The sequence below is a fragment of the Cygnus olor genome, chromosome 20, assembly GCF_009769625.2.
Source record: "Cygnus olor isolate bCygOlo1 chromosome 20, bCygOlo1.pri.v2, whole genome shotgun sequence".
NCBI lineage: Eukaryota > Metazoa > Chordata > Aves > Anseriformes > Anatidae > Cygnus > Cygnus olor.
In genome coordinates this window covers 3,862,314-3,888,156 of record NC_049188.1, presented here as the reverse complement: position 1 = coordinate 3,888,156, position 25,843 = coordinate 3,862,314, and the positions used below count along the sequence as shown (strand labels likewise).

Below are 25,843 nucleotides of genomic sequence, written 5' to 3'. Positions count from 1 at the left end.
GAAACAAACAAAACAAACAAAAAAGACAAAACAAGCAAACAAAAAAAGAGTTTTGTCTAAAGAAGGCAAAATAAATACCACATTGAGAAATTTCATGAATTGGAGTAGTCACTGCAACATTGCAAAACAGATCAAAGGAAGCAAAATTCATACAAACAGCATGTCTGCACATTTGCCAGGAGAGGTGCCTTTCAGCACAAGACTAAGTCATTCAAAATAACGTCTTGTATGGTAAGCAGGACAATGAAGAAACTGAGAGGGCACACTTGGGGTGAAAGAAGTATTCCTTGCACAGCGGAACATGATTTGCCCCTCTGCACATAGATACTGGAATCCTGCAAATAGATATTGATATCTAACACAGCACAAGATCAAGTTACCTCCTTTCAGTTTCACATTTTTCATCAAATTCCACCTCAAAGTAAGTTGCCCCATGACATAGGAAGACTGAGACCTCATGGCAATTATTTTCATAGTTATGAGGAGATTCCATTGTCCATGTTCGCAATACTACAGGCTGTTCTTGCTGCCAGCTTTCCATTTCCATCTGTATAATGAAAATACACTCTTGAGATACAAATGTAAAGCATTAAAAACAAACAAACAAAAAAACACCACACTAGATTTTTGTGTCTATACATTTAAGCTGCCAGATGTACATACAGGGTGGCATTTAAGAAGTTACAGCACTGACTTACACCTAGATCAGTCACAACAACATCTCTGATAATCAGGGTAGAGAAGCACTTCTAATGCAAGATTCATCTAGTCTACCAGGGGAGGAGACAGTCTCACCCCAGAAGTTCCTGTAAGTCTCCAATGACAACAAAAGTGTCTGGATGACTAACGCCGATTTAAACATCTACACTACAGACATACAAACTCTATTAGCATCACTACAAGCAATGAAGCTAAAATGCTGAGCATATGCTATTTTTAATTTATCTTCCTCTTTCATTCTCAGACTCCCTCCTCCTCCTATCCACCTTCTATTCTCATTCCAGTTGCATCTTCTGGTCACATTGCTCAACTTCCATATCCAAAGAGATATATTTCCAGTTCTTTACTCAATATATCACTGCACATCCCATTACTTGTAAAAGCTTTCCAGCTCCTTTCAAAATGCTCAGTAATAGAATCATCTGAGTTTCCTATGCCTTTCTTGCAATTTTCCTTTTGTTTCATTGTACTTACTAGTGCTTTATTGTGTTTTGCAATGCACTGCAAAATTTCATGGTACAATTAAATAGCATTTATGCACACACATTATTTAATAAGCATTAAAAATCACTTTTAGAATGCCCAGAAGAATTGACCAGAGTTCCAGTCAAGCAAAATACTCAAAAGCATTAATAATATTTGGAGGTAGTAGATGATCACAAAGAACAACCAGAACATGAAATACAGAATTCAGAACTGTCTGCCTATATCTTTAGTTACCTTATGAGGCTCACTACAAAGGTTTTTCAGTGGTTCTACCAGAGTGCTGAATCCCTGTAGCAGAGTACAATATGGAATGTCTAAAGTGCAAAAATCCAACAAGAAGATGACCTAGGGGAAAACACAGTTCTTGTTAAAACACACGTAGCCATAGCCATGCAACCTGGGTATAGTACAAAACACCAGTGTTCACTTACCAGCTGACGAGTTGCCATTGCAAAGACAGAGTTACTTATTTTTTCTACTATTGTTTTGCCACTATATTGGGATAAAAGTGACTGCAGAATCCTCCTCATATTCGACAGGAACTGGCCTACATCTAAAGAGAAACAAAATTCAACTTAATAGCCACCTTAAGGATGGTGGATAAACCTGGAGAGATTTGCTACCACAACCTGCTTTACTGAATGCTATTTAAAGTGCACGGTGACATGCAGAACAGGAAAGACAACAGGGAAGGCATCCGCTGCCCCAAAAAACTGACACTTGGGAGAAAGTTCAGAGACCTTTTCTGGGATATTTCTATTATGGAAACAACTCACACTCATCCACTAACTCAAAAAAAGAAGAATGACCAGAATTTAAATCAAACACTCCAAAAATGATGATAGAATCTGAGTAACCAGCCTCTCTTCAAAACTAAGAAAAATAACACTAATAAATATTAACTATAGCCTTACAACATTTTTAAAGGCAATACAGAGAAACAATGAACTTATTTATACAAAAATAACATAAATAAGAAGTGACTTTACATAAAATTCCAAGTATCACTTCTCTATTAAATACTTGGCCAAATTAACTATTCAATACTGTACTGCTGCATTAAGAAAAATAAACATAATTTTAAAAGATGCTGTTGTAGAACATCCCTTATAAGTGTCCAGCTTCCTAAGTAAGTTCCTTTCTTCTTGCTGTCACAAACATCTACGAAAAAACATACTACCACACCAGGAGCCTATCAAAATAAGGGACATATAAAAAAGACAAAACGTTCAAGTGATATTCTGTAATTGCATTTTTTTCTTTCAATGTAAAATCCCCAAGCTTACTGATATGTTTTCTGAATATTCTTCCAACTAAAAATTATCAGTACAGCTAAAATTCTAAGTTGCCTGATATGCCAGGCAACTGTTGGTGAACCTTTACTGTACTGCTATTACTTAAATCAGATTGTAAAGTCACATATTGTACCACATTTAAGTCTGTATTTGGTCCCAGCACTTACAGTTTTTAAGTATTTCTACAGCAAGATCCTTGGCTGAATTATCACTTCCCTTAAGTTGCAGGTAGCACCATGAAAGGAGGCTACCTTGAACAGACCAGAATAAGGAAGACAGGACTGTGCCACTTTCTTGCTGTGCAACATCCAGCATCATCATCTCACACTGAAAAAAAATAATGTAACAAAAGGATATTTTCTTCTGCTGCAGAATGACACATTGTGTAACTCAGTAAACTGTGACGGACATAATCAGCCCGCTCTTCCCACATAAAAGATTAAATGCAACTGACAAACTGTGTATAACATCATGAAACCATATAACTTCATGAGCCAAGTAATGTATTTTGTTTTGATAAATCACAATTTTAAGTAGGAACAGCTACATGTGAATCATTCGATGTTCTCAGCACATTTTTCTGCATATGTAAATGACCCTCCTCCATTTACACCTCCCTGAGAGGCATGACCAAATCTAACCTCTCAATATGGAATGACTACTTCTGTTTCCTAGTGTTAATAGGGTGCCATAGATTTTCTTATATGCTACAGGAAAAAAACAAACATAAAAGCCCCGCAAAACAGAAACAAAACACCTTATCCCATACATTACTTACCCTTCTGTTACAAAATATTAATGCTTAAAAGAAAAGATTTCAGTCGTTTGGAAGACCTAGACCTACAGTCCTTAGTAGATATTAATAGCTTCATCCAGAGGGACATTCTGGAAAACTAGTTTCTTTAAGCACACATCTAAGGCATGCAGCTTGTGTTTGAACACAGACAAAAATCACAGCAAAGAAGCAGGAAGAGGAACAGTATGAAGACACTTACCTCTCTTGCTGCCACTAGCAAAAGGGTTTCCATGACTGACAGCACTTCACTTATGTCAAAATCTGCAGAAACTCCCTTCTCTGGTAATAGTAAGAGTCCACCTGGATCTTGATCACTACAAAACAAAGACCTTCTTACTAACCAAAACCAAGTAGCATAGTTCCAAAATACAAATGTAGCTATCCTTGTGACAAGGATAAACCTGTAGAGAACCTACTGAATCATTACTATTAAAAGCGACTGGGTTCTGATGAATCCAAACTGATTAAAGCAATGCCAACCATCATGAGGGACAAACAATCCAAAGAGCCACTTAAAAACTTGAAAGACAGCCTAGTAAAAGCCTTTGAGTAGCATACTGTGATTTCAGCACCAATGGTAATCCTTGAATATTTTATATAGCTATTCCGTTAATAAATATCCTAACTGGCAGTATTCTCTAAAGCAAAGTCAGTTGATTATTATGAAGAACTGTTATCCAACGGAATTATATTTATAAAAAAGATTAAAGAGGAATTTATTAAGAGAGGAGGGGTATCAGACAAGTATTTTCAGTTTCAAACCCCCTTACCTGAAATGGGTACACAAGGATCTGAAGGCAAGATGTACAGATTGCTTATGTTCTTGCTCTGTGATGTTTTTCTAGAAAATGAAAAAGATTTATTTTTATGATATGTTCTGTTTCCTTCCTCTATGAGAAAGAATTATAATTTCTGAGCTTTACTATTCGTTTTTGGTAACAAAAAGGCAAGTATAGCTTTTCTTTCTTTAGATAAGCTACAGGGGCAGGGGGATGGTAAAAAGAGACAAAGAACACGTTACTTGAATCAGACAAAGCATACATTATTTGACAACAAGAACTCAGATTTGGTGTTTTCTGCATAAAGAAAGCAGGTACTAAACAATCAATTTCTCACTTAATGGTTTACCATCATGGTGAAAAGCTGGTTTCGCCTGGTCTGTCTGTCTGGGAAGAAGATTGCTGCTCCACTGAGTAAGGTGTTCTTAACTTCCTGTTTTAGCATTTTCACTGGCATGAGGTTACTGTCCCCCATATCCACTACTGCTCATACAAAAAGAAAACAAAATGGTAAGTTCAAATCAATACTTAATACGTTAGAGGTACAACTGAATTAAATGCATAATTGTCACAACTTCAAGTCTTTGCAGTCCCATATTATACACCAAAAAATGGGGGAAAACATTTTGACTTTTAGCAAGAAAGATTTCTCTGAGGATATATTTATTCAGTGAATAAATTAATTCAAGGAACATTAAGGCCTGACAACTATCAAAGCTAATAAACCTTTCAAGATGTGACAGATTCTGTATAAATTTTTATCTCTAGCTTACTTTTCAGGAGACTGTCAGCTAATTAACAAAAAAAATATATATATACTTCAATAAAGAGGGTAAAATCCTATTTCCAGCCAAATCTAATGTGTAATTGCCATTCTCTTCACTGGCTCCAGATTCTTTCATGTTTGTGTACACATTACAGGCTCCTCCTAAGATCATTTTTATATACGTGAAATATCTGAATTGAATGAACTTCATTCAGTTAAAGGATCACATTCCCTGCTGGTTTGAGCAGGTGACAGGTTCAAAAGAAGTTTCCTACTGCAGCTGCTTCCAGGCCATAAGTTGTCAGAAAGCCTATAAAACTGTTTCACAGGCCAAGAGAAGTTTTATTGTGATAGACTAATTAGTACACACTGACCTGAAAAAGAAACAAAGGAATGAGTAACTGGCTTAGTCTTTAGAAATAAATGCATTTTCCCAAATTCTAACTACTGTAACATACTTGTAAGCCAGAACAGCAACAATTGTTAATACATTCAGTATACATTACCTTCACACAGATGTCTGTAAAGCTCTTCAGCAGCTTCTGTGTGACCAGGTGTTTTGTTCTGAGAAGTTTCCTGAGGTTTAGCAATTTTATTGTCTCCAGTAAGTACAGAGAAGCAGCTCTGGAGTAGCTGCAACAGCAATGTTTGAGCAAAGATGCATTCTTCCCTCGGGCTGTAAGAACAGAGAAAACAAACAGAAGCAAAAACTAGAAAGGAGAAGCTCTTTTATAGCAAATAAATAATGCTATGAGATTTACTATCTCAGATAGATAAAAAAAAAATGCTGACAGCATAGCCAAAAAAAAAGTGTTGCTAACAGCTAAATCTACACCTCAAGCTTCTCTACAACATTATAGTTAAATACCCATATGGCAGAAGAAGGAAAATGTTATTTATGTAAGTGATGCACTTTAGGAAAAAAAAACCTGCTGCAACACAACTAAGCATACTTTACTTACACATGCACACACAGATTAGTGCTTCACCACACAGTAAAGATGCAACTTACTTTTGTTGAAGTTTATTGTAAAAATTCCAGAACAGCTGCAGATCAAGGCCTGTGAAATCTAAAAATGACTTGTATTTTAATCCACTCTCCTTCTGATGAACCTTAAAAAAGACAAAGAAAATGCAGGATAGGAAAGTTAAATCTGAACAAAACAAATTTACAAAAAATAGTTATCTGAGCACTGGATTTAAAGCAGCCTAGCTTGCTATAAATTTGCATCTAACATGAGTTCCAGTGTAGTTCTCTCACCATCATAAATATTCTGGTGATTTTGGCTGAAATCTTCCCCTTCACAGAGCTACTAACAGGGACTCTGTCTCCTCCTTCCAGATACACAGACACAGACACAGATTTCTAGATTGGAAGAGACCTCAAGATCATCGAGTCCAACCTCCGACCTAACACTAAGTACTCCACTAAACCATATCGCTAAGCTCTACATCTAAACGTCTTTTAAAGACCTCCAGGGATGGTGACTCCACCACCCCCCTGGGCAGCCCGTTCCAATGCTTAATAACCCTTTCGGTAAAGAAGTACTTCCTAACATCCAACCTAAAACTCCCCTGTCGCAACTTTCGCCCATTCCCCCTCGTCCTGTCACCAGGCACGTGGGAGAACAGACCAACCCCACCCCCACCTCTCTACAGCCTCCTTTAAGGTAACTGTAGAGAGCGATAAGGTCGCCCCTGAGCCTCCTCTTCTCCAGGCTGAACAAGCCCAGCTCCCTCAGCCGCTCCTCGTAAGACTTGTTCTCCAGACCCCTCACCAGCTTGGTCGCCCTTCTCTGGACTCGCTCGAGCACGTCCATGTCCTTCCTGTAGCGAGGGGCCCAAAACTGAACACAGTACTCAAGGTGCGGCCTCACCAGAGCCGAGTACAGGGGGACAATCACTTCCCTAGACCTGCTGGCCACACTGCTTCTTATACAGGCCAGGATGCTGTTGGCCTTCTTGGCCACCTGAGCACACGGCTGGCTCATATTCAGCCGACTATCAACCAATACTCCCAGGTCCTTCTCGGCCAGGCAGCTTTCCAGCTACTCATCTCCCAGCCTGTAGCTCTGCTTAGGGTTGTTGCGCCCCAGGTGCAGGACCCGGCACTTGGCCTTGTTGAACTTCATACAGTTGACCTCAGCCCATCGCTCCAGCCTATCCAGATCCTCCTGCAGAGCCTTCCTGCCCTCGAGCAGATCGACACACGCACTTAGCTTGGTGTCATCTGCAAACTTACTGAGGGTGCACTGGACGCCCTCATCCAGATCATTGATAAAGATATTAAAGAGGACCGGCCCCAGTACCGAGCCCTGGGGGACACCACTAGTGACAAGCCTCCAACCAGATTTGACTCCATTCACCACAACTCTCTGGGCCCGGCTATCCAGCCAGTTTCTAACCCAGCGAAGCGTACGCCAGTCCAAGCCCCGAGCAGCCAGTTTCTTGAGGAGAATGTTGTGGGGAACGGTGTCAAAAGCCTTACTGAGGTCAGGGTAAACCACATCCACAGCCTTTCCCTCATCCACCAAGCGCGTCACTTTGTCATAGAAGGAGATCAGGTTCGTCAAGCAGGACCTGCCTTTCATAAACCCATGCTGACTGGGCCTGATCGCCTGCTTGCCCTGCAAGTGCCGCGTGATGACACTCAAGATAATCTGCTCCATGAGCTTTCCTGGCACTGAGGTCAAACTGACAGGCCTATAGTTCCCCGGGTCTGCCCTCCGGCCCTTCTTATAGATGGGCGTCACATTGGCTAGCCGCCAGTCAACTGGGACCTCCCCCGATAGCCAGGACTGCCGATAAATGATGGAAAGCGGCTCGGCCAGCTCCTCTGCCAGTTCTTTCAGTACCCTCGGGTGCATCCCATCCGGCCCCATCGACTTGCGCACATCCAAGCTCCGTAGCAGGTCGCCAACCATTTCCTCATGAATAGCGAAGGCCACATCCTGCTCCCCATCCCCTTCCACCAGCTCAGGGCACTGGGTATCCAGAGAACAACCGGTATTGCTGCTAAAGACTGAGGCAAAGGCGGCATTAAGCACCTCAGCCTTTTCCTCATCCTTAGTAACTAGGTTTCCCCTCGCATCCAGTAAAGGATGGAGATTCTCCTTAGTCCTCTGTTTCGCGTTGATATATTTGTAAAAGGATTTTTTGTCTTTAACGGCAGTAGCCAGGTTGAGCTCCAGATGAGCTTTGGCCTTTCTAATTTTCTCCCTGCACAGCCTCGCTACATCCTTGTAGTCCTCCTCAGTGGCCCGCCCTTTTTTCCAAAGATTATAAACCCTCTTTTTTCTGCTAAGCACAAGCCGCAACTCTCTGTTGAGCCAGGCTGGTCTTCTTCCACGCCGGCTCGTCTTTGGGCACGTGGGGACGGACCGCTCCTGTGCCGTTAAGATTTCCTTCTTGAGGAGCGCCCAGCCTTCCTGGACTCCTCTGCCCTTCAGAACCGCCTCCCAAGGGACTCGGCCAACCAGCGTCCTGAGCAGCTCAAAGTCAGCCCTCCGGAAGTCCAATACAGCAGTTTTACTGGTCCCCTTCCTGGCCTCGCCAAGAATAGAGAACTCTACCATTTCGTGGTCACTCTGCCCAAGACAGCTTCCGACCACCACATCTCCCACCAGTCCTTCTCTGTTTGTGAAGAGAAGGTCTAGCGGGGCACCACCCCTGGTAGGTTCACTGACCAGCTGCGTCAGGAAGCTATCTCCCACGCTCTCCAGAAACCTCCTAGACTGCTTTCTCTGTGCCGTGTTTCCAGGATATGTCCGGGAAGTTGAAGTCCCCCACGAGGACAAGCGCCGACGATTTTGCAACTTCTGTCAGTTGCCTATAAAACTCCTCATCCGTCTCCTCATCCTGGTTCGGCGGTCTATAACAGACCCCGACCAGGATGCTAGCCTTGCCGGCCTTCCCGCGGATCCTAACCCACAGGGATTCAACCTTATCATTCCCAGCCTGGAGTTCCACAACATCAAAAGATTCTCTAATGTAGAGAGCCACGCCACCACCCCCTCTGTGCTGCCTGTCCCTTCTGAAGAGCCGATAGCCAGGCATTGCAGCACTCCAGTCGTGGGAGCGGTCCCACCACATCTCTGTGATGGCAACCAAGTCGTAGCCTGCCTGCTGCATGATGGCTTCCAGCTCCTCCTGTTTGTTACCCATGCTGCGTGCATTAGTGTAGATGCACTTCAGCTGGGCCATCGCCTTCTTCCCCAGCCTAGCCATTGTTTCCCCCGGCACAGCTCCAACAAGCGTTGTTTGAGCCCCGTCCCCCTTCTTACCTAGTTTAAAGCGCTCTCTATGAGCGCCGCCAGCTCCTGGCCTAGGATCCGTTTTCCCCTTGGAGATAGGGACCCGTCTGGGGCCATCAGGCCAGGTGCCGAGTAAAGCTCCCCATGGTGAAAAAACCCAAAATTTCTGTGCTGGCACCAGCCTCTGAGCCACCTATTAACCATGTGAGCTTTCCGTGTCCTCTCCGTGCCTCTCCCTTCCCCCGTAGGGATAGACGAAAACACCACCTGCACTCCCGCTCCCTCCACCAATCGTCCCAGCCCCCTATAGTCCTGTTTGATAGCCTTGAGGCTTCTCTTTTCAACATCATCACTGCCTCCTCCTGTCTCTGTCTCCTCCTTCCAGATGTCTAGCACAACATCCCCATCCTGCGCCACCCCATCAAGAGTCTTTACAACCCCTACCTCTTCTAATTTGACTAAAATTAAGTAATAGACAAAATGAGACTGCCCACAACTCAGAATCTAAGTTGAAAAGCCACTGAATCATGTACGGTATGAACAAAAACATGATTTTGACATGTATCCTTGAAGTAGGGTACATCAATGCTGACATAAATCAGTGCATACCAGCACTGATACACCTCTTAACTATATACATCTCACCTTGGACACTGACGTTATCTGAAAGAAAGAGAACGTGTTTTAATCTATGCAACCTGCCTAGCTACCTCTCTACATATGGGGGTTTGAACTAGATGATCTTTGAGTCCCTTCCAACCCAAGCCATTCTGTGACTCTATACCTTTCCTACACTTGCTTCAGAAACAGTTACACTAATAGACAGTGCAGTGTCCTTCTCTTGCATCTATTTCACCCAGCACTGCTATTTCAGCATTGATGCCGAAAAATAGTTAACTCTCTCCAGAATCCAAAGTGAGCATATTGCCAATCAACTTCAGCAACCATAACAGAATGCCTTTTTCCAGGGAGCATTTTTTTTTCCACAGCATAGTTCTAATAATTATTACTACTCACTAGTAAGACTGTGCTTCATCCACTTACAGTTACTGTCAGCATAGCCTTATTACTTTTAGCATGGAAAATACAGGCTTAAACAAAACAGAAGTAAAAATACCAGGTCTTGTGCAAGCTGCTGAATGAAATGAAGCGTCTTCAGGAGAAGAGTTGTGCCACACACTGTATCATCATCAGTTTTCCTGCACTGCAAGCAGTTCATGCTCCTGTTGGGCTCCTCTCGCACAGGCCGAAGATACCCGAGAACATTCAGGCCCTGAACTCCGAGCCTTTCTGCTGTGTCTTGTCTTGTGCAGAGGAACTTTATCATTAAGTACTAAAAGAACATAAAACACAGCACAAGAGTGGGTTTTAAAAGTTACTCTAAACTTGGCTTTTACAAGACATGAGAGCACATGTATGAGGAGACTGCAGGTTAGGGAGAGAGACAAGCCTTATGCCTTGTTCCCTGCCAACCACCCCCAGAAGCTTAAAATAATGAGCTCAAGATTCAGGCTAAGCTTGGACTCTCAAAAAGTCACAGTACTGGTTCTGTGACCTCTGCATGTATCTGCAAAGTTAGTTAATTATCAGTTCCATTCATTCTGTATACTCTGTTTCTTAGCTCTATAATTACAGCATTTTTGCAGGTAGAAAAAATTATTATCTGCATTTAAAAGCAAGCAGAGCATCAGCATGTAATATCTAAAACAGTTTTATTCAATCTGTCCACATTAAGATACGAAACGTAAAGCTGAAAGGAAGAGCAAGTGTTGTCATCCAAAGGTATTTACTAACCCCACTCACTCAAGGGGTTAATGGTTACACAGACAACAGCTGAATGCTTTAACAAGCAATGATGGTTTCAGAAAGGTCCCACAACCACTTCTGCTAATTTTCAGAGTCCAAAAAAGTTCAGGGGAACTATTCAACAGCTTATGCCAGAAACAAGATAAATGCAACTGAAAATCAAAGCTTCCTACTTAAACAATATAAAACGAAACCCATTTTCTGCCACTCTCAAAACAGGAAAGTCCCACATTCCTCAAGGTATTTGATCTAACTCACTGAACTGCTTATTAATTATTTGTCCCTTAAAACAAGGGTTGAAGAATCTGCCTCTAGAAGAATAAAATCTGTAACTATGCAGTTAAGATACTATATATTTCAACTAGATATCTAGTTAACTAAATGTGTATCTATCTATATAAATATCAAAGTCATATATATATTTGAAATATAAAAACAGAATATAAAATAAAGATACTAGAATAAAGCAAGAACCACATCATCCTTAGAAATATTCACTCATAAAACCACTAATCTGTGCATAATCACATAATTTTGCATTAACTCTAAACCTGAAGAACCATTTAACTGCAACAATATATGTGTACATGCAGAGGAAAAGAACATAACACAGAGAACAAAAGTCAAATCATCCTTTCAGCAAGAAGCCAATTGATTCCCACCCAGAAGAGTTCTGCTTGCACAAAAAAGTTATGTTTATTTCAATTGGCATAACAACAAAGCGCAGTGATGAGCCTCTGCTCACTGTGACTGGGCTAATGGATTTTCATAATTTCTTACCTGGGAAACTCTGCATTGTTGCATTTTGACATCCACTTCATCCCACTCTTCTTCCACTTCAAACCAGCCAATAGGATCATCATCTCCCAAATCATCACACGAACAGCTGCTTCTATGTATAGAAGAACATAAACTTTGTAAAGAAAAGAAACTGCTGCAAAGCTGAATATGCTACCAAAATATTTTTAACACATTATGGTTGTAAAGATGACAGAGAAGGAAGAGAAACTTTCGCATACCTTATATATGCTACAGTTTGTGTATTACAATGAACAAAGTCTTCATAGTCATGGTCCCTAACCTCCCCTCACTCCTAAGCGACAATTCTGAGAAAGTAACTTAATAAAACTAATTAAAATACGTCTTCCTATAAATGGTTTGTTATCAGAGATCTGCACTGTAAGTAGAATGTTTGTTTTGTTACATGTTTTTCTGAACAGGTTTTTAAATCAAGAGGTTGAAATCAACACCTATGTATATATTTCCTCAAACACATCAAACCAAGGCTCATTAAAATCAAACAGGTAACCGTTAAATGACACATGCATCATTTTTAAGTCATTTGGAGCAATTCTCAGTAGCTCAAGTGCCACTGCAAAACGACCTAATATAGCATTTATATTCCCTTCATTAGGAAAAGTGCCCCTTTACCTGTTTTTTAAAAATTGTTTGAATTCCTGTAGCTTCCATTTGTCATAGCTTTCAAATCTTTTGAAGTGTTCCTCTGCATGGAACTTTTCTGAAGCACTATTGTAAGCAAACACCAGCCCACACTGGGCTCCAATGGCACCTCTTCGAACCTAAAAGAACAAATACAGAGAAACATACATAAAAACTGACAATAAAAGAAGGTGTTGTTTTCACAGAAAAAAAAGAAAGTTACAGTAAGTAACTAAGTACTAACAAAACTGATCTCTGGAATAACACCTTTTAACCTAAAGAAGGAAATGAAACACAGTTTGGAGAAGTGTTATGGAAGCTTTTGTAATCCATTGGATCGTGTGCATGGTTAATGTTTGCTACAGTTATTACTCTGCTAATACCCTAACAATAACTATACTTCCAAATATTAATTCTCATTCTAATTTTTGTATACTTAAAAATGAAAAAAAAAATTGTATCCCAGTATCCCTGCACTGCTTTGCAACAGTTTAGTTGCCTCTATGGCTCCAGTTAGAATTTACTTGCCAGAATTCCATTCTTATTTGATTCCCTTGGACATTGAAATACGCATTCTTGTTCCAGGAATTCAATTATTTCTTTGCCTTAAATAAATAAATTCAGCTGCAGAAATCTCACTGAAGATTTCTCCTGGCCACAAGATTTAATCACAAGATCTTGTTTTCAAACCAGATAAAATTGCACTGAGTGTTCAAATTACACTGATGTCTCTGAAAAGAATTTGAGAAACCCTCCGTTTAATCTGAACTCACATACTATATCTTGAAACTCTGCGATTCAGAGTTGAAAAATTACTTTAAATACTAGGTATATGACCTTACAAATAAATTAATACTCTACACCTTAATAACTTGAGTATAGTACAAGACAGACAAAAGCAAGAAAATAAATGTCTTGACTCCATGCAATTTTAGATCTCCATTTCCTTCAGATCCCTGTGATTTACACAAAAGTAAAACCCCAAAATACCACTGTTTCATGATGAATTTAAAATTTAGTTGATACAAAAGAAAAAAAAAAAATCAGACTCAACTCTACCATTAGGGAAAAGAGAAAAGAGAGAGCCTTCCCCTTGAAAAACATAAAGAAACTACATACCTTTATTCTAATTTGTGTCACTTGAAATGAAGATTCATTGCCAGTAGAAAGAATGATACTTGCTCTGGTCTTCCCGGTTTCAGTAAGGAAACCTAAAGCAGCAGTGGAAACAGAATGAGGCTGGAGGGACTGCTAGGGCAAAACATTTGAAAGAGAACACCAAGATGGTGGACTAATAGGGGGGAAACAAGAACAAGATGTGTTCCTAGTGAAATGCTGTAGCTCATTAGGACACGTTTCTAAATAAGAGAGTAAAAGACAACTAAAAAAATGTATCATGTTAGTATACACTCCCACAGAGTATACATAGGTCTCTCCAGCAGTGTATCTCTTGGGATAGCAGTATTTGCAGCAATTTTCTGAGTGTTACCCATTAAAGGTTATTAGTAACACCCAAATATGACTTTAGCTTGTGGTTCTGCTCACTGATACAACTCACTGTTCTTCAAACTGATCTACAAAACACCAGAAACAATCCACAAAATAACTAAAAAAATAAATAATATGCACAAGTATACAAAGGGGTAAAATAAGTATTTAGAACATGCCTGATTTTCTGTCACAATAGCTTTCATTTATAAGTAGCACTGCACAAGACGGTATACAGGGTTTTTCTTTCAGAAAGGTTATGTGGCATTTCAGTTAAAAAGGAGGTCAAGAAACACAACTCTCTTTCTTTAGGTTGTGTCCAGTACATAAAAACATTCTATTAACAAAAACAGGCCTTAGCGAAGAATTAATAGGTATGCGCAGTCAGTAAAAATCTCAGTGATTTCCACCATAGCTCTCCATCAATATTTGGGAAACCATCAGTGAATGATTCATGACTTCAAGCCACAAAATGTGCTATAGTGTAATTTTGTATGTGACAGTTTATTGCTTACTTTCACACAAAGTATCAATAATTCTCCCCCAGATCATATCCTTTTGTTGTTTTGACAATAAACTGGTTCCTGAAAGATTCACCTTGTTGTAAAACAGAATTTGCACATAGTTTTTTGTTTGTTTGCTTTTACAGATCTTCCACATCATAAAACTATTGAGTATTGCCAAATATATATGCAATAGCTCCGCAGCCTTGTTAATAGCCTTTGTGTATGGTTGAATGTTCTGGATTTTAAGTCCAGGCTCTTACCATCCCCAGTCCACGGCTCTACAAGGAGGTTTTCAGGCCCTGATTTATCTTCTTTTCCCTTTACATCACATGCTTGCAAAGTTAGTCGTAATGGTTTTCCTAAACAAGAAGAACAAGGCTTCTCAAATTCATAAAATATACAGCTTATTTGCCTGATTTAAGTTCTTCATACAAAGAGCGACTGCAAATATTGCAATACTATGAGCTTTTTACCACTGTCAGATAGAAAAAGGAGAAAGAAACAGCAGTATAAGAAGTCATGTTAGATTACCATAGCTAGAGCCTTAGATATGTACAGAAGGAGAATGAACAACTGACTGGTCCTTCAGCTGTGTGGAATTCACTATATATGATACACCACTCTTGCCTTGCAAAAAGCAGCAGCTACTACAGGGAAAACAAAGTGATTTTCAAAAATTTTGAAAGCAAATACTGATACCATAATTATAAAATAATTAGTGTACTCTTAGGCACAAGCCAAAAAGTCCTGACAAAAGGTACTAAAAGGCAAACAAAGGGGAAGATTCTTCATGAGATACGAATGATAATCTCAGGAACTGATACCTGAAAATACAGATTTATCAAACAAGCACAGTCTATACAGCAAAATCTTGCTGCCTTATGCCAGAGCATGTATGGCTCTACAGTTATGACAAATACTCAGATTAATTTATAAAAGCAAGAATAAAAGAACTGTAAATAGATGTTAATGGCATTATATTTAAAATATTTTAAATTTGTGTATGTCCATGTATCTGCAAGAGAGACCATTTACTGAGGCTAAACATACAAAAAATTAAGTATGTTACTGGAAGAATAAAAGGAAAATGGCATCTGATGTTTTAATACTATAGAAACACTACCACCGTCTTGATAAAGGGCCCACTGCCTACAAAGTTCATGTCTTCTCCCTCAAGATCATGCCACCTGGTTCAATTCACGAATCACAGAAAGCTTATCTAATCACAAACTCCTAGGGCAGTTCAGTTGCACTAGCTCTATCTTCTCAGTAACAGTCATTAACTTGTACGTCTTATATCATTTTAAACCCCAGCAAAACAACAAGTAAAACAACTGTGAAAGCTGTCTATTGTCTTACATACATACAGAAAAAAAAACAACAATTATTCGTTTACCGTATTTATACAGCAGGTTCTGTCTAACCGTTGCCATAGAAGCGATAAGCGATGAAGCCTTGTATGGAGTGTCCAGATGATCAGTGATTGTACAAAGGGAACTTATCACTTTAGCAACACTCCCCCTGGCTAAGGCAAAGGCCAAGAGTGTAAGTTCAACCTCTGGAGTAGTACAACAACTGGGGAGAGGAAAGAAAAGAGGGGCAGGGGAACAAAAAAAAACAATATGAAAAGAAAACTCAGGACAAGTGCATTAAGTACAATTTTAATATGGGATATCTGTTTCTTCTGTGGTAACCTAATTGGTGAAGTCTTTAAACCACCAAATTATCAAACCTAGTAGCTGCGTGGCTTGTTGCAGTTGCTATAATAAATATCGGGTATTTTAGAGAGAGTTCTGCAGAGGAATAAAACATCCTGTTCTGTGCAGATCCAGTTCCCAGCAGGGAACCTATGACCTGAATTTGGCCATCTGGATGCTCCAACATTTCCCAGACAACATCATGACTAGCAAACACAGCCTAAACTGCCTGCACCAATGGACACTAGGTTCTTGGACTGTGCTTTGCAACACTCTGTGAAAGAGTGGTTTCTTGAAACAGCGGTGACACAGTAACACTTGCAAAATGTTCATTCCCTTTAGTATTAGCAGCCAGGCTCTGAGGACTATTTTTTTTCTTAAAAAAAAAAACAAAAAACAACAACAACAACAAAAAACCACAGCTATCCCAGCTCAGTTTTCTTTTTCATATTATCAGTAGTCCCAGCTGGGCCTGCTAACCGTTGCCTTCGGTGCTCCATCACAATACAGCACCACGCAATCAAAACTAGTCTTTGACCTTTGAAATTACTGGGAGTTGAAATTTCTTTTCCTTGATCAAAGCTCCTCTAGCCCCATTTAAGCCACTGGACACCATCTTAATATTAAATTACATTAGCACACAACATTTCAAACCAAATACAGCGGAGCAGACACTGCTTTTAAATGAAGACAACTAACGTTCACACAGAAAACCTAAGGTACCTGTTTCTTAAGGCCTTTAAAGTTTTCAAGATTGTAAAATAAAGAGCAGGTAAGTAACAAACAAGATACATTTGCTATACAAATTCTTCTAAAGCCTTTTCCACTGTATCAAAATACATTAACACAATCTCACCTTGTTATTCTTATAAGGAAGCTGTCTACTTCTTGCAAAACATTTGGAGATAAGAAGCTTGAAAAATCTGTAGAGCCTGGCGTTAGTGACAGAGGTGGCATGTGTTGCAGTGCTTTCCTGGAAAAAAGGATGGAATGTAACTTCAATCAAAGAAAATAGACTTCTATAATTACACATTTAAATCTTTACACTTTTTACAAGTAGGTCTCTACAAATAGCTGCTGAATGAAGAAAATCTATTTACACAGATAATCTTCTCAAAAGTTAAAAACAATATTGTGTTGTAGGTAGGGAAACTTCAGTGATTGTTAGGTAGTCTTGAATCTCAGTCTCAATCTCACATTTAATGAGAAATAAATCAAGGTGTTTTGAATTAAATCTATGACAGAATTAGAAATAACTTAATGTCTAAACACTACCTTATTTTAAATAGTTCCAGAATTGAGCAAGAGCCCATTAACAAGGGGAAAATTGATTTTAAATTCTTTCAGACCAATCTCAACATGATTTTTTGTTTGATTTCCTAAGGTAATGTAATAACCCCTGGAAATAGGAAATAGGAATTCTAATTGGTTACATCAAAGACATTCTATCCAACAACAAAGTTTGGTTTGGGACTTCATAACTCCAAACACTGAATTTGTAATTCCTGAGTGTTTATATTTTTGTCAAGATTTCTCTTTTAAAACTGTTTTTAGGCCTTATTAGAAACATAAGAAGAATTCTGAGCTAACAAATACCTACACTGTAGCAAAACTGAAGGCCCTCAGTTTCAATAAAGCTAAACTATGTAGGAACTATGAACTATAGTAAAGTAGCTATGAACATTCCTCGAGCAGACATGAACACATATGAAGTCACCTAAACGCTAAAGAGTTTGAATAGATGACAGAAATTAAAGATAGCAGTAATGGACTTCAGCCTACAGTATTCATTAGGTAATGACAGTGGTGTTCTTAAAGGCAGTGGTATCACGCTAACTAAGCTCTATAAAAGTCAACGTGGGTGTGTAGCGATGTTATTAGGATTCCAATCCTTCAAGTCATCAGGCTGAACTGTTTGGCAGTCAAACAAGGAAACGTTACAGAGAAAACAGCCAATCACCACAAGCAAGCATCTGCAGAGATATTGCATACACACCACCGTATTCCCATGTAATGAATGACAAGGCATTACACAAGCAAAAAATGGTGAAAAATAAGCTAAATTAAGCTCCATTCGTAAGTGGAAGTTGTTCAATATTTATAATCAATGAAATTTACGAAGAAATTACGAAGAAAGCTATTTAATTCTAGGCTTCTTGAAAACATAAGGAGTCAAAGCCATTCAATCATGGCTTAACAACTAGATTGGTTAAAATAGATATGAGAATTATACTTGTTCTGGTATGTGAAGGTAAAATATAAAAATTTAAACAATGTGGTAGCTAAAAAGACATTTAAATACCTTAATAGAGGGAGTGGAAACCAGTTACACAAGGTAGATTAGTTTACAAAAGCTGGAAGTAGTGAAAAAAAATCCGACTATGAAGTTTGGTACTTACTGAGTATTTTGTAAGATAGTGTGAACAAATGCTGGATTTGTTTCCATGGAAGCTGTTACCAGAGAGGTCAGCAGAGACCAGTACCAGATAGCCGAAGCATCACAGACTGAGACGCCCACCTTCTTAACTCTTTGATAACCAATCGCCCTGAGTCCATGGATTCTAGTGTCGCATCCATCACTAAGGCAACGCTTGATGTTTATCTGTACATCTGTCAAAACAGAAAGCAGATTTTTTTCCATTGCTTCTGTTGCATTAGATATAGAAGAATCCAGATATTTAAAACCACAAATACTGCAAAATCTCAGAGAAAAATAGCAGCAGACATACAAGAGTACTCCCACATATGGGCAACTAGCACTTGCATGCTTCTTAACCATGCACGCTATGATTTGGAAAATTCAGCCTTTGAAATTGCTTATGTGATCCATTATATATTATACTGCTACAGATTAGGAAAAAAGTAGTAAAAGAACCTCAAAGTGGAAAATTATTGCAGATTATTTCACCACTACTAATCATACCTTTTTACCTACATACATAGGAAGTGTCTTGGGTCAGGAGGGGATGGGAAAGGTAAGGAAAGAGTAAAGCCTAAATGCAAATGATTAAATTACATTAAAATGTTCACATAATTTTTTGACCATTTTGCAAAGATAACATTCTCTTAGTTACTTGTGACGAAAAACATCCTTGTTGCCTGCTTCTGTGCCCCTCAAAGTCTGCCTTTGGGAAAAGTATCTATTTGAGCTGAAGGGACAAAGTTTCTAAAGCTTCAGAAACATCTTAGGAAGGAGCAGCTTTCCTCTGATTAATTACAATATAGCCATCACAGATCTACCAGACTTAAAAATAACACTACTTAGAAACTCTTAGCATATAAACTGTTTTACAAGAACCGCCTAACCAACTCTTCAGACTTTTGCTACAAAAAATAGCCTCCCAGATACATTTTTTTGCTAGATACTATTATCTAACATGCTTTCACTCTTCAATCAAAGATATTTTAACACTGCACGATGCTTTCAAAGTGAGAGGCTGAAAACGTGTTTTAATCATTTTAGCTCTTCAACCCTTCACCTGAGTTACAGACAACACGATAAAGGCTCAGAAGACTCTCTTACAGGCTAGAAATTAAGCTACAGTTAAAACAATTTCTCTGACTCAAGGGGAAGGCCAAGAGTTTCTGCTCGAATGATCGACATTTCAACACATCATTCTGTAACCTAGCCAAACTTTCACCTTCAAAAAAGCAATGAAACAATACACCAATGGTATCTTTATTGACTCACACATCTGACTAATGTTAGCGTTTTCCAACAGTGTTACGTAGCCAGTGATATTGCTTGGAATGTGAACATCTCGGACCTCCTGGAGACTGCTGGCATTCCTTCCCACTGCCACTGTAACTTGCTGTGGCATGTAGCTCTGGTCATTAGCTGCCACTGCAATGGACAGATGTCTCAAAACAACATCTGGTTTCATCTTTAAACTGCAAAGCAAAGAAAAAACATTTTTTGAAAAAGATAAATCAAGCGCTTCATTTTTAGCTGAGCCTCACACAGTTTCCACATTTGCAAACATAAATAAATCCACTGGAAGTTATCTAATGCTTCATAGGCATTACGAACCCTGTACCATGGTATACGTGTTAGAAAACTTGTAGTTGGCTTAAAAGACCATCACCTCTGATAGACAGACCGTATAACTTTCTGTTGTTCAGCTTTTCAACTGAGAATTCATTCCTCAGGAATAAAAGTGTAGTGTTAATAATGGACAAAAATTATTTTTTTGGTCTAAAACAAACAAACTGCCCCTGACCACCAAGTTCCTAGATCTACTACCAAACAACCACTAAACATTTCTGTTTGAAGGAGCAGTAACTGTCTAGCTGGTGTCAAAGCACTTCCATTCAAGCACTAAACACAGTAATATGGGTTGGAAAGTTTAGCTAAACAACCATGTGCATCAGCATGGAAGATGCACGGCCTTTAAAGGCTTCATTAGGCCTTTAAACTTTATGCAGAAATCCACGACATGTTTTCAGATAGATTCATCTGTCACTCAGTAATTCTCAGATTTTTTCCAGTTACATCACACTCGCTGTGAGACCTACAAAACTCGGCTGGACATTGCTGTGACACTCACCGTATCCAGTGCGAGCGAGCACTCCCATCTGACTGCCAGAAGGACGTTGTTTCTCCGTTTGTCATCTTGTCAATATCAGCAGAATTGGATGAGGTTTCTATGTGAGTATAGCACTTTGTGACAGACTTCAGTTTGTCCAGCTCCTGATTGCCATTCAAGTCACTGGGGTATTCTGAAAAAAATTTAAAAAAAATTAAAAAAGCACTCCTAACATTCTTCTTTTCCTTGTTTTCAAGAATCATTATACTTTTATTATAATCTCATATGAATTGACTTGGTGGTATAGAACAGAGCTCCTGGGGAAGAGTTTCTGACAGAAAAAGAAAGACAGAAAAGTTTTACTTCAGATGAAATCACAACAGTCCTACTTTACCACTTGCAGTATGAAAATACTGACTTTACCTCTAGTTCAATAGCCTTTATCTCCTCATTTCCTTCCTGATTTCATCAGCACTTTATTATTTTTATGCCAAAATCCAAAAAGATGAGGAAAAAGTAACTTATGATGGAGAAAACCTTAATCCAGCTATTCTAGGGAAAGGACAAAGCAGACTGTTTCCCCAAATAACTTGATCTGTTTCAAGAAAAGCGCAGAGATCTGAAAATATCATGAAATCAAGCTTCAAGAGGAAGAAAACGATCTCTTCCTCTAGGGAAACCACCAAGACAGTCTCATCTGAAATATAACAAAATTTTCACTACTGCCACCCCAGAACAGTAAGTTATTTTAACACTGAACAGTCAGCTTCAGAAAATGTTCACGTTCACATGGAATATCTGTTTCCCGCAACTAGTAGAGATATTTGACTAGATAAAGAATAACACAAATTAGTAATTGCCATTCTGAAACAGGTCAGGAGAAAGAGGAGAAACACCCAAGTGTGTTACTTGGAATGCTAGGCCGTTAGGCAATCAACTTATGAGCATCCACAGTTTAAATAAATAAAAATCAGATCAACTTCATAAAAATAGAAAGTCGTGCCTATTAAAGATTTAACGGTAAAGAATGTATCTGCAATCTCTTCTTCAAGCTATGGTTATGCTACCATTCTGGAAAAAAAGAGAAAACGTTACATACCTCTCTCTTTTAGGAGAAGTCGATCTAAAGAATCCTTCAACACAGAAGACCGCATAGTACAGATGTTGTTGAAGTACTCCAACACCGGGTATGGGATGGCAGTACTAGAAATTCGATTCCGGTGCAAGAATCTCAATATCATTGAAGCATGAAGACCGAGGCGCTCTTTTGATTCAGAAAATATATCAATAAAACCTAGAAAGAGATATTATTTCCATTTTTGTTGCAACATCTGGCTTGACCTTTCAGCAACCAGGTCATTATTTTTACCCTTTACCTCTTACTACCCTGTAAATTCAAATGAAGCATGAGAGCCAATAATGGAACCATATTCCACCATATGCAGTAGCTCAAGTTTACAACCTCTACAGCAGGACTGTAAATAACTTGCCGGTTAATTGAAATGTCTGAAAGGGTTCAAAACAATCACCAAAAATCTTAGTTTTATACTTACTTTTCTGTCGCAAAAGTTCTAAACCCTTACCTTGAATATTTAGGTGAAACATGCTGCTTGGCTGTAGAGGTGATGTATTCACATCACTCACCTTGAGCTACACTAGGCATCTCCCTTTGGCACTATGGATTATTCCCAAAGAGGTGCCTAATGTTTTCTACCACCTACATAAGAAATTTCAGGTTCTTACTGGTGGTATTCTGAATCACAGCATATTTAGGTGTATCAAATAATACCCCATAAGTACTCTCTGCTGACTTCTCTATCAGGCAGTTCTAACACTTCTTGTCTGATCCTCTAAGGCAAATCCCCTTTAGCCACTTAGCATTAAAAGCTTGGAAGGAAAGACAGTAACTGATACTTATCCCAGAATTCAAATTCTGGAAACTGACACTTCCCAGAATATATGATATCAAACGTGAAATATGTTTTAGCAGGATTCCAAAAGCTACATAACAATATAATGATAAAGTACATGACTCATCACCTGAAACAGACTCGGTGGAAGATTTATTCTTCCAGCTAGCAAGTACAAGACTATTACTGCATCAGTTAAGTACTCCCCAGAATTTTGCAAGAAACTGTTTTCTGTCTGTGAGATAAACTAAACAAGGAGAAGAAGCTCCTCAGTCACACAGAGAAAAAAATAACAGTTATTTATGAAAGTAAGTCAGCTGGATGTATTTATAGGACATTTTTAATTTACAACTTCACTTGTCTGATGCTAGGGAAGCAAGAACAGCTCGGACTAGAGGTTTGACAAGATTAGGACAAGAAACACTATTAAAGCAGTTTATTGAAGCAGCATTCCTTATATAGAGGCAGGACTTGGGAAAACATTTTTGTGCCACTCTGTTCTCACCTGGAACAAGGGAACAAGCTTGCAGCTGCCTGATGACATGGCTCAGCTCCCCTTGAAGATTAGCTCCACTAGAATTCTTGAGAGCCTCCAGCATATTCTCCACATCCACGGTGCCATCTCCTTCAGCATCAAATTGTGCAAAAGCCTGAAGAGGAACAAAAAAAGGAAAATTTATTTCAGCATGAGTACTTCAAGCAGAAATTCAAGGTATTGCATATAAGCCTTAGCAGTAAACATTAAAACACCATTAAATGAAATCAAAATAATCAGTTTTCTGCAGTATTGAGTTAAAGACAATGGCAAACAGCCTGGTTGAAAATCTGCAGTCTTTAGCAAGTTTTAAGGCATTTACACTGCCTTCCTATAAAAGTCAACTGTAGTTATACTTAGGTGGAGACAGCACGTCTTCTATACCAGTGAATCAGCACTATCCGTCCACCCAGCATCTGTGACTGAGAAGGAGCTCACAAAAGAACGTTAAAAATCTCCTCCATTACATGGCAAGTTTCTTCTAGAAGCATTACAATCCGTTACTCATTAGTGCTACACCTACCTCACGCTGCGCCCATTCAAATTCTTTCAGGTTTTAAATCTGTATTTAAATAAAGAAAGTATCCCTAGAACCAGATTTTTAAAGTGCATTTCCTTCCATATGCTGTCCTCCTGCACTGAAACAACGGAACAAGTTAGAAGTCTATAAGATTTCTTTTCTTATTGAAGGGAACCGCTGCCAGATTTATTAATTTTGACCTGAATATAAATTTATAATATAAAAAGGTGTGTTGAGCATCTATAAAAAGTAATTTACACAACTGTTTATTTCACGTCTTTGTGGTAACAAAATTACACGACATTTTTATCCAGCTTAAGCCTCTAAAAGAGAACTGAGTTCATAAACGTAAATGGTTTAAACTAGCTACTTCAGAGAACTCGTAAACCAGTGACACACTGAGATATATATATCAGTATATATTATATGTATAAATAAACTAGCTATATTTTCACAAGTAATTTTGAAATGACCTTCTGTTCAATGCTCAAAAAAAGTTATCTGAGTATACCCAAAGAAGAGAAGCGAAATTTCCAGAACCACCTTTTTTCATACAAACTGGGAATGGGCTTATAAAAGAGATTTAAAAAACAAAAGAGACTCGAGTCTCCCAGCTCTGCACTTGGTTTTTGACGTTCAGCTACACAGCCAGGTCAGGGTGGCCTCTGAGAGGGAAGCAGCTTGCCGGGTGTCGGACAGGGCGAAGCCACGGCTGCTCTTTCGGCAGAAGCTTCTGCTTGAACCTCCTTTTTGCTGGCTGACTATCAGGCCTGACGTACCATTAAAACACTATCCTGGAGAGAAATAATCTGAAGCGATTAGATCAAAATAACCTGCCAATTAACCGTGACATAATTACAGCACCTTAATGAGAGCAAAGTCCTCCGGAGGTAAGAGGGCTCAGTACCGTATCGGAGTGCCCACAGCTCCAGCAGTGCGTGGGTGCGCGGAGCCTAGCAAAGCCCGGCACGTTGGTAGGCTCCTGTCAAAGCCCAGCCTGTGCTAACACCCAGCCCTTCCCAAAACATCTCGCTGGCAGAGAGGGCCGGAGCTGGCATCAGGTAGAGAGCAAAACACAGACCTTTGTTTGAGGTCTACAGCACAGAGGGATTAAGTTTAATATAACTGTTGCCCAAGCAAATCAGGGTGCAGTTTCGTACCAAGGCTCTTGCCACTGCCTCACTTCTGCTCCTCTTACTTGAAGTCAAACCGTAATGACTACGGCATGAAGTGAACAGGTGAGCGAGTTTTGTGATGCTGCTGGTCAAAACAAACTGCAAACAAGACGAGCTGGAGCTGCTGAGCGCTACTTTAAGGCGATATCTGGCTATTTCACCTGCGGAGAGATTGCCATGTGCATGCCTGTCTTCGCACATGAACGCACTGGTCTGCAACTTGCTTTGCAAACTCTTCCTATGATCTCAGCAGATCTATAATCTCACTGACCCTAAAGCCTAAAACTATTTTTGATCGTTTGGGATAACTTAAACTCTGTATTTGACACAAGCACGCGCAATTCCCACTGCTCAGCCAAGCTGCTCTGTGCAAGAACGCTATACACGGGCAGCCAACAAAACACCCGTACGCAAGCCAGCACTCGGAGCTCCTGTGTCCATGTGTGGGACGTGGTACAAAGGCAGGAACAGCTTTATTAAAGTCCAGATTAATTTTGCTTCTTAATAAAGGCATTAAGTCTGCACGCTTCCTACCGAGTTCAACCGTGCCCATGGAGAGAGGCAATATGACAACGCAGACATTCTCAGAAACGCAGCACAGGGATAAATCACCGCTCATCGCAGGGCAGCACGACAGAACATCGCAAGTGTAACTTAGGAAAATTCTGTGTTCCATCCTTCGCTCTCAGCAGAACCGAAGCATTCATGTCTCAAGCAAAAGTCGGGTATGTTACATGACAGCTGCTGAAGCACTAATGGATGAAAAAGGATTCCGAGGTTCGGTTTATCTAGCAAATAGACTGTGTATTTAAACAGACGTACATGTTGCCCATAAAGCATTCAACATGTGTTCACAGGCCCCACGCTGAGAGCAGAAAAGCTTAATGGGAGATCAAAATGTAGTCCATGTACACGTCAGAGAGCCACATACTAATGTCTCATCCCCGTAAAACACATCCCAGAAATCTAAACTGCTCCAGCCCATGGGCTAGTGCCAGTTGCAGAAGTAATGACACCAGGGTTTCCCACACAGCTCCCAACATCTCCACGTTGCAGGTTAGACGAGATGTGGCCACAAGTCTGTGCCATCATAAATCCTGCAGCTAGTCTTCTCCCACTCCCAAGAGCGTGGAAAAACCCTGGAC

At 39.6% G+C, this 25,843-nt stretch overlaps 1 protein-coding gene across 2 annotated transcripts in view; it reads right to left on the bottom strand.

The window, feature by feature from the left end:
• ZZEF1 (zinc finger ZZ-type and EF-hand domain containing 1) overlaps positions 1-25,843 on the bottom strand; it is a 62,861-nt gene that overhangs the window by 34,922 nt on the left and 2,096 nt on the right. For both annotated transcript variants that reach the window (XM_040533097.1, XM_040533098.1), the window contains exons 2-22: positions 22,974-23,118; positions 21,658-21,852; positions 20,580-20,751; positions 19,724-19,923; positions 18,432-18,642; positions 16,889-17,005; positions 15,732-15,910; positions 14,596-14,694; positions 13,461-13,552; positions 12,333-12,481; positions 11,682-11,793; positions 10,213-10,428; positions 5,855-5,955; positions 5,349-5,518; positions 4,426-4,559; positions 4,068-4,138; positions 3,497-3,611; positions 2,669-2,828; positions 1,638-1,759; positions 1,441-1,551; positions 381-547 (exon numbers count right to left, since the gene is read on the bottom strand). In XM_040533097.1, the coding sequence (XP_040389031.1) occupies positions 381-547; positions 1,441-1,551; positions 1,638-1,759; positions 2,669-2,828; positions 3,497-3,611; positions 4,068-4,138; positions 4,426-4,559; positions 5,349-5,518; positions 5,855-5,955; positions 10,213-10,428; positions 11,682-11,793; positions 12,333-12,481; positions 13,461-13,552; positions 14,596-14,694; positions 15,732-15,910; positions 16,889-17,005; positions 18,432-18,642; positions 19,724-19,923; positions 20,580-20,751; positions 21,658-21,852; positions 22,974-23,118 (3,038 nt within the window). The remainder of the gene's footprint in view (positions 1-380; positions 548-1,440; positions 1,552-1,637; positions 1,760-2,668; positions 2,829-3,496; positions 3,612-4,067; positions 4,139-4,425; positions 4,560-5,348; positions 5,519-5,854; positions 5,956-10,212; positions 10,429-11,681; positions 11,794-12,332; positions 12,482-13,460; positions 13,553-14,595; positions 14,695-15,731; positions 15,911-16,888; positions 17,006-18,431; positions 18,643-19,723; positions 19,924-20,579; positions 20,752-21,657; positions 21,853-22,973; positions 23,119-25,843) is intronic.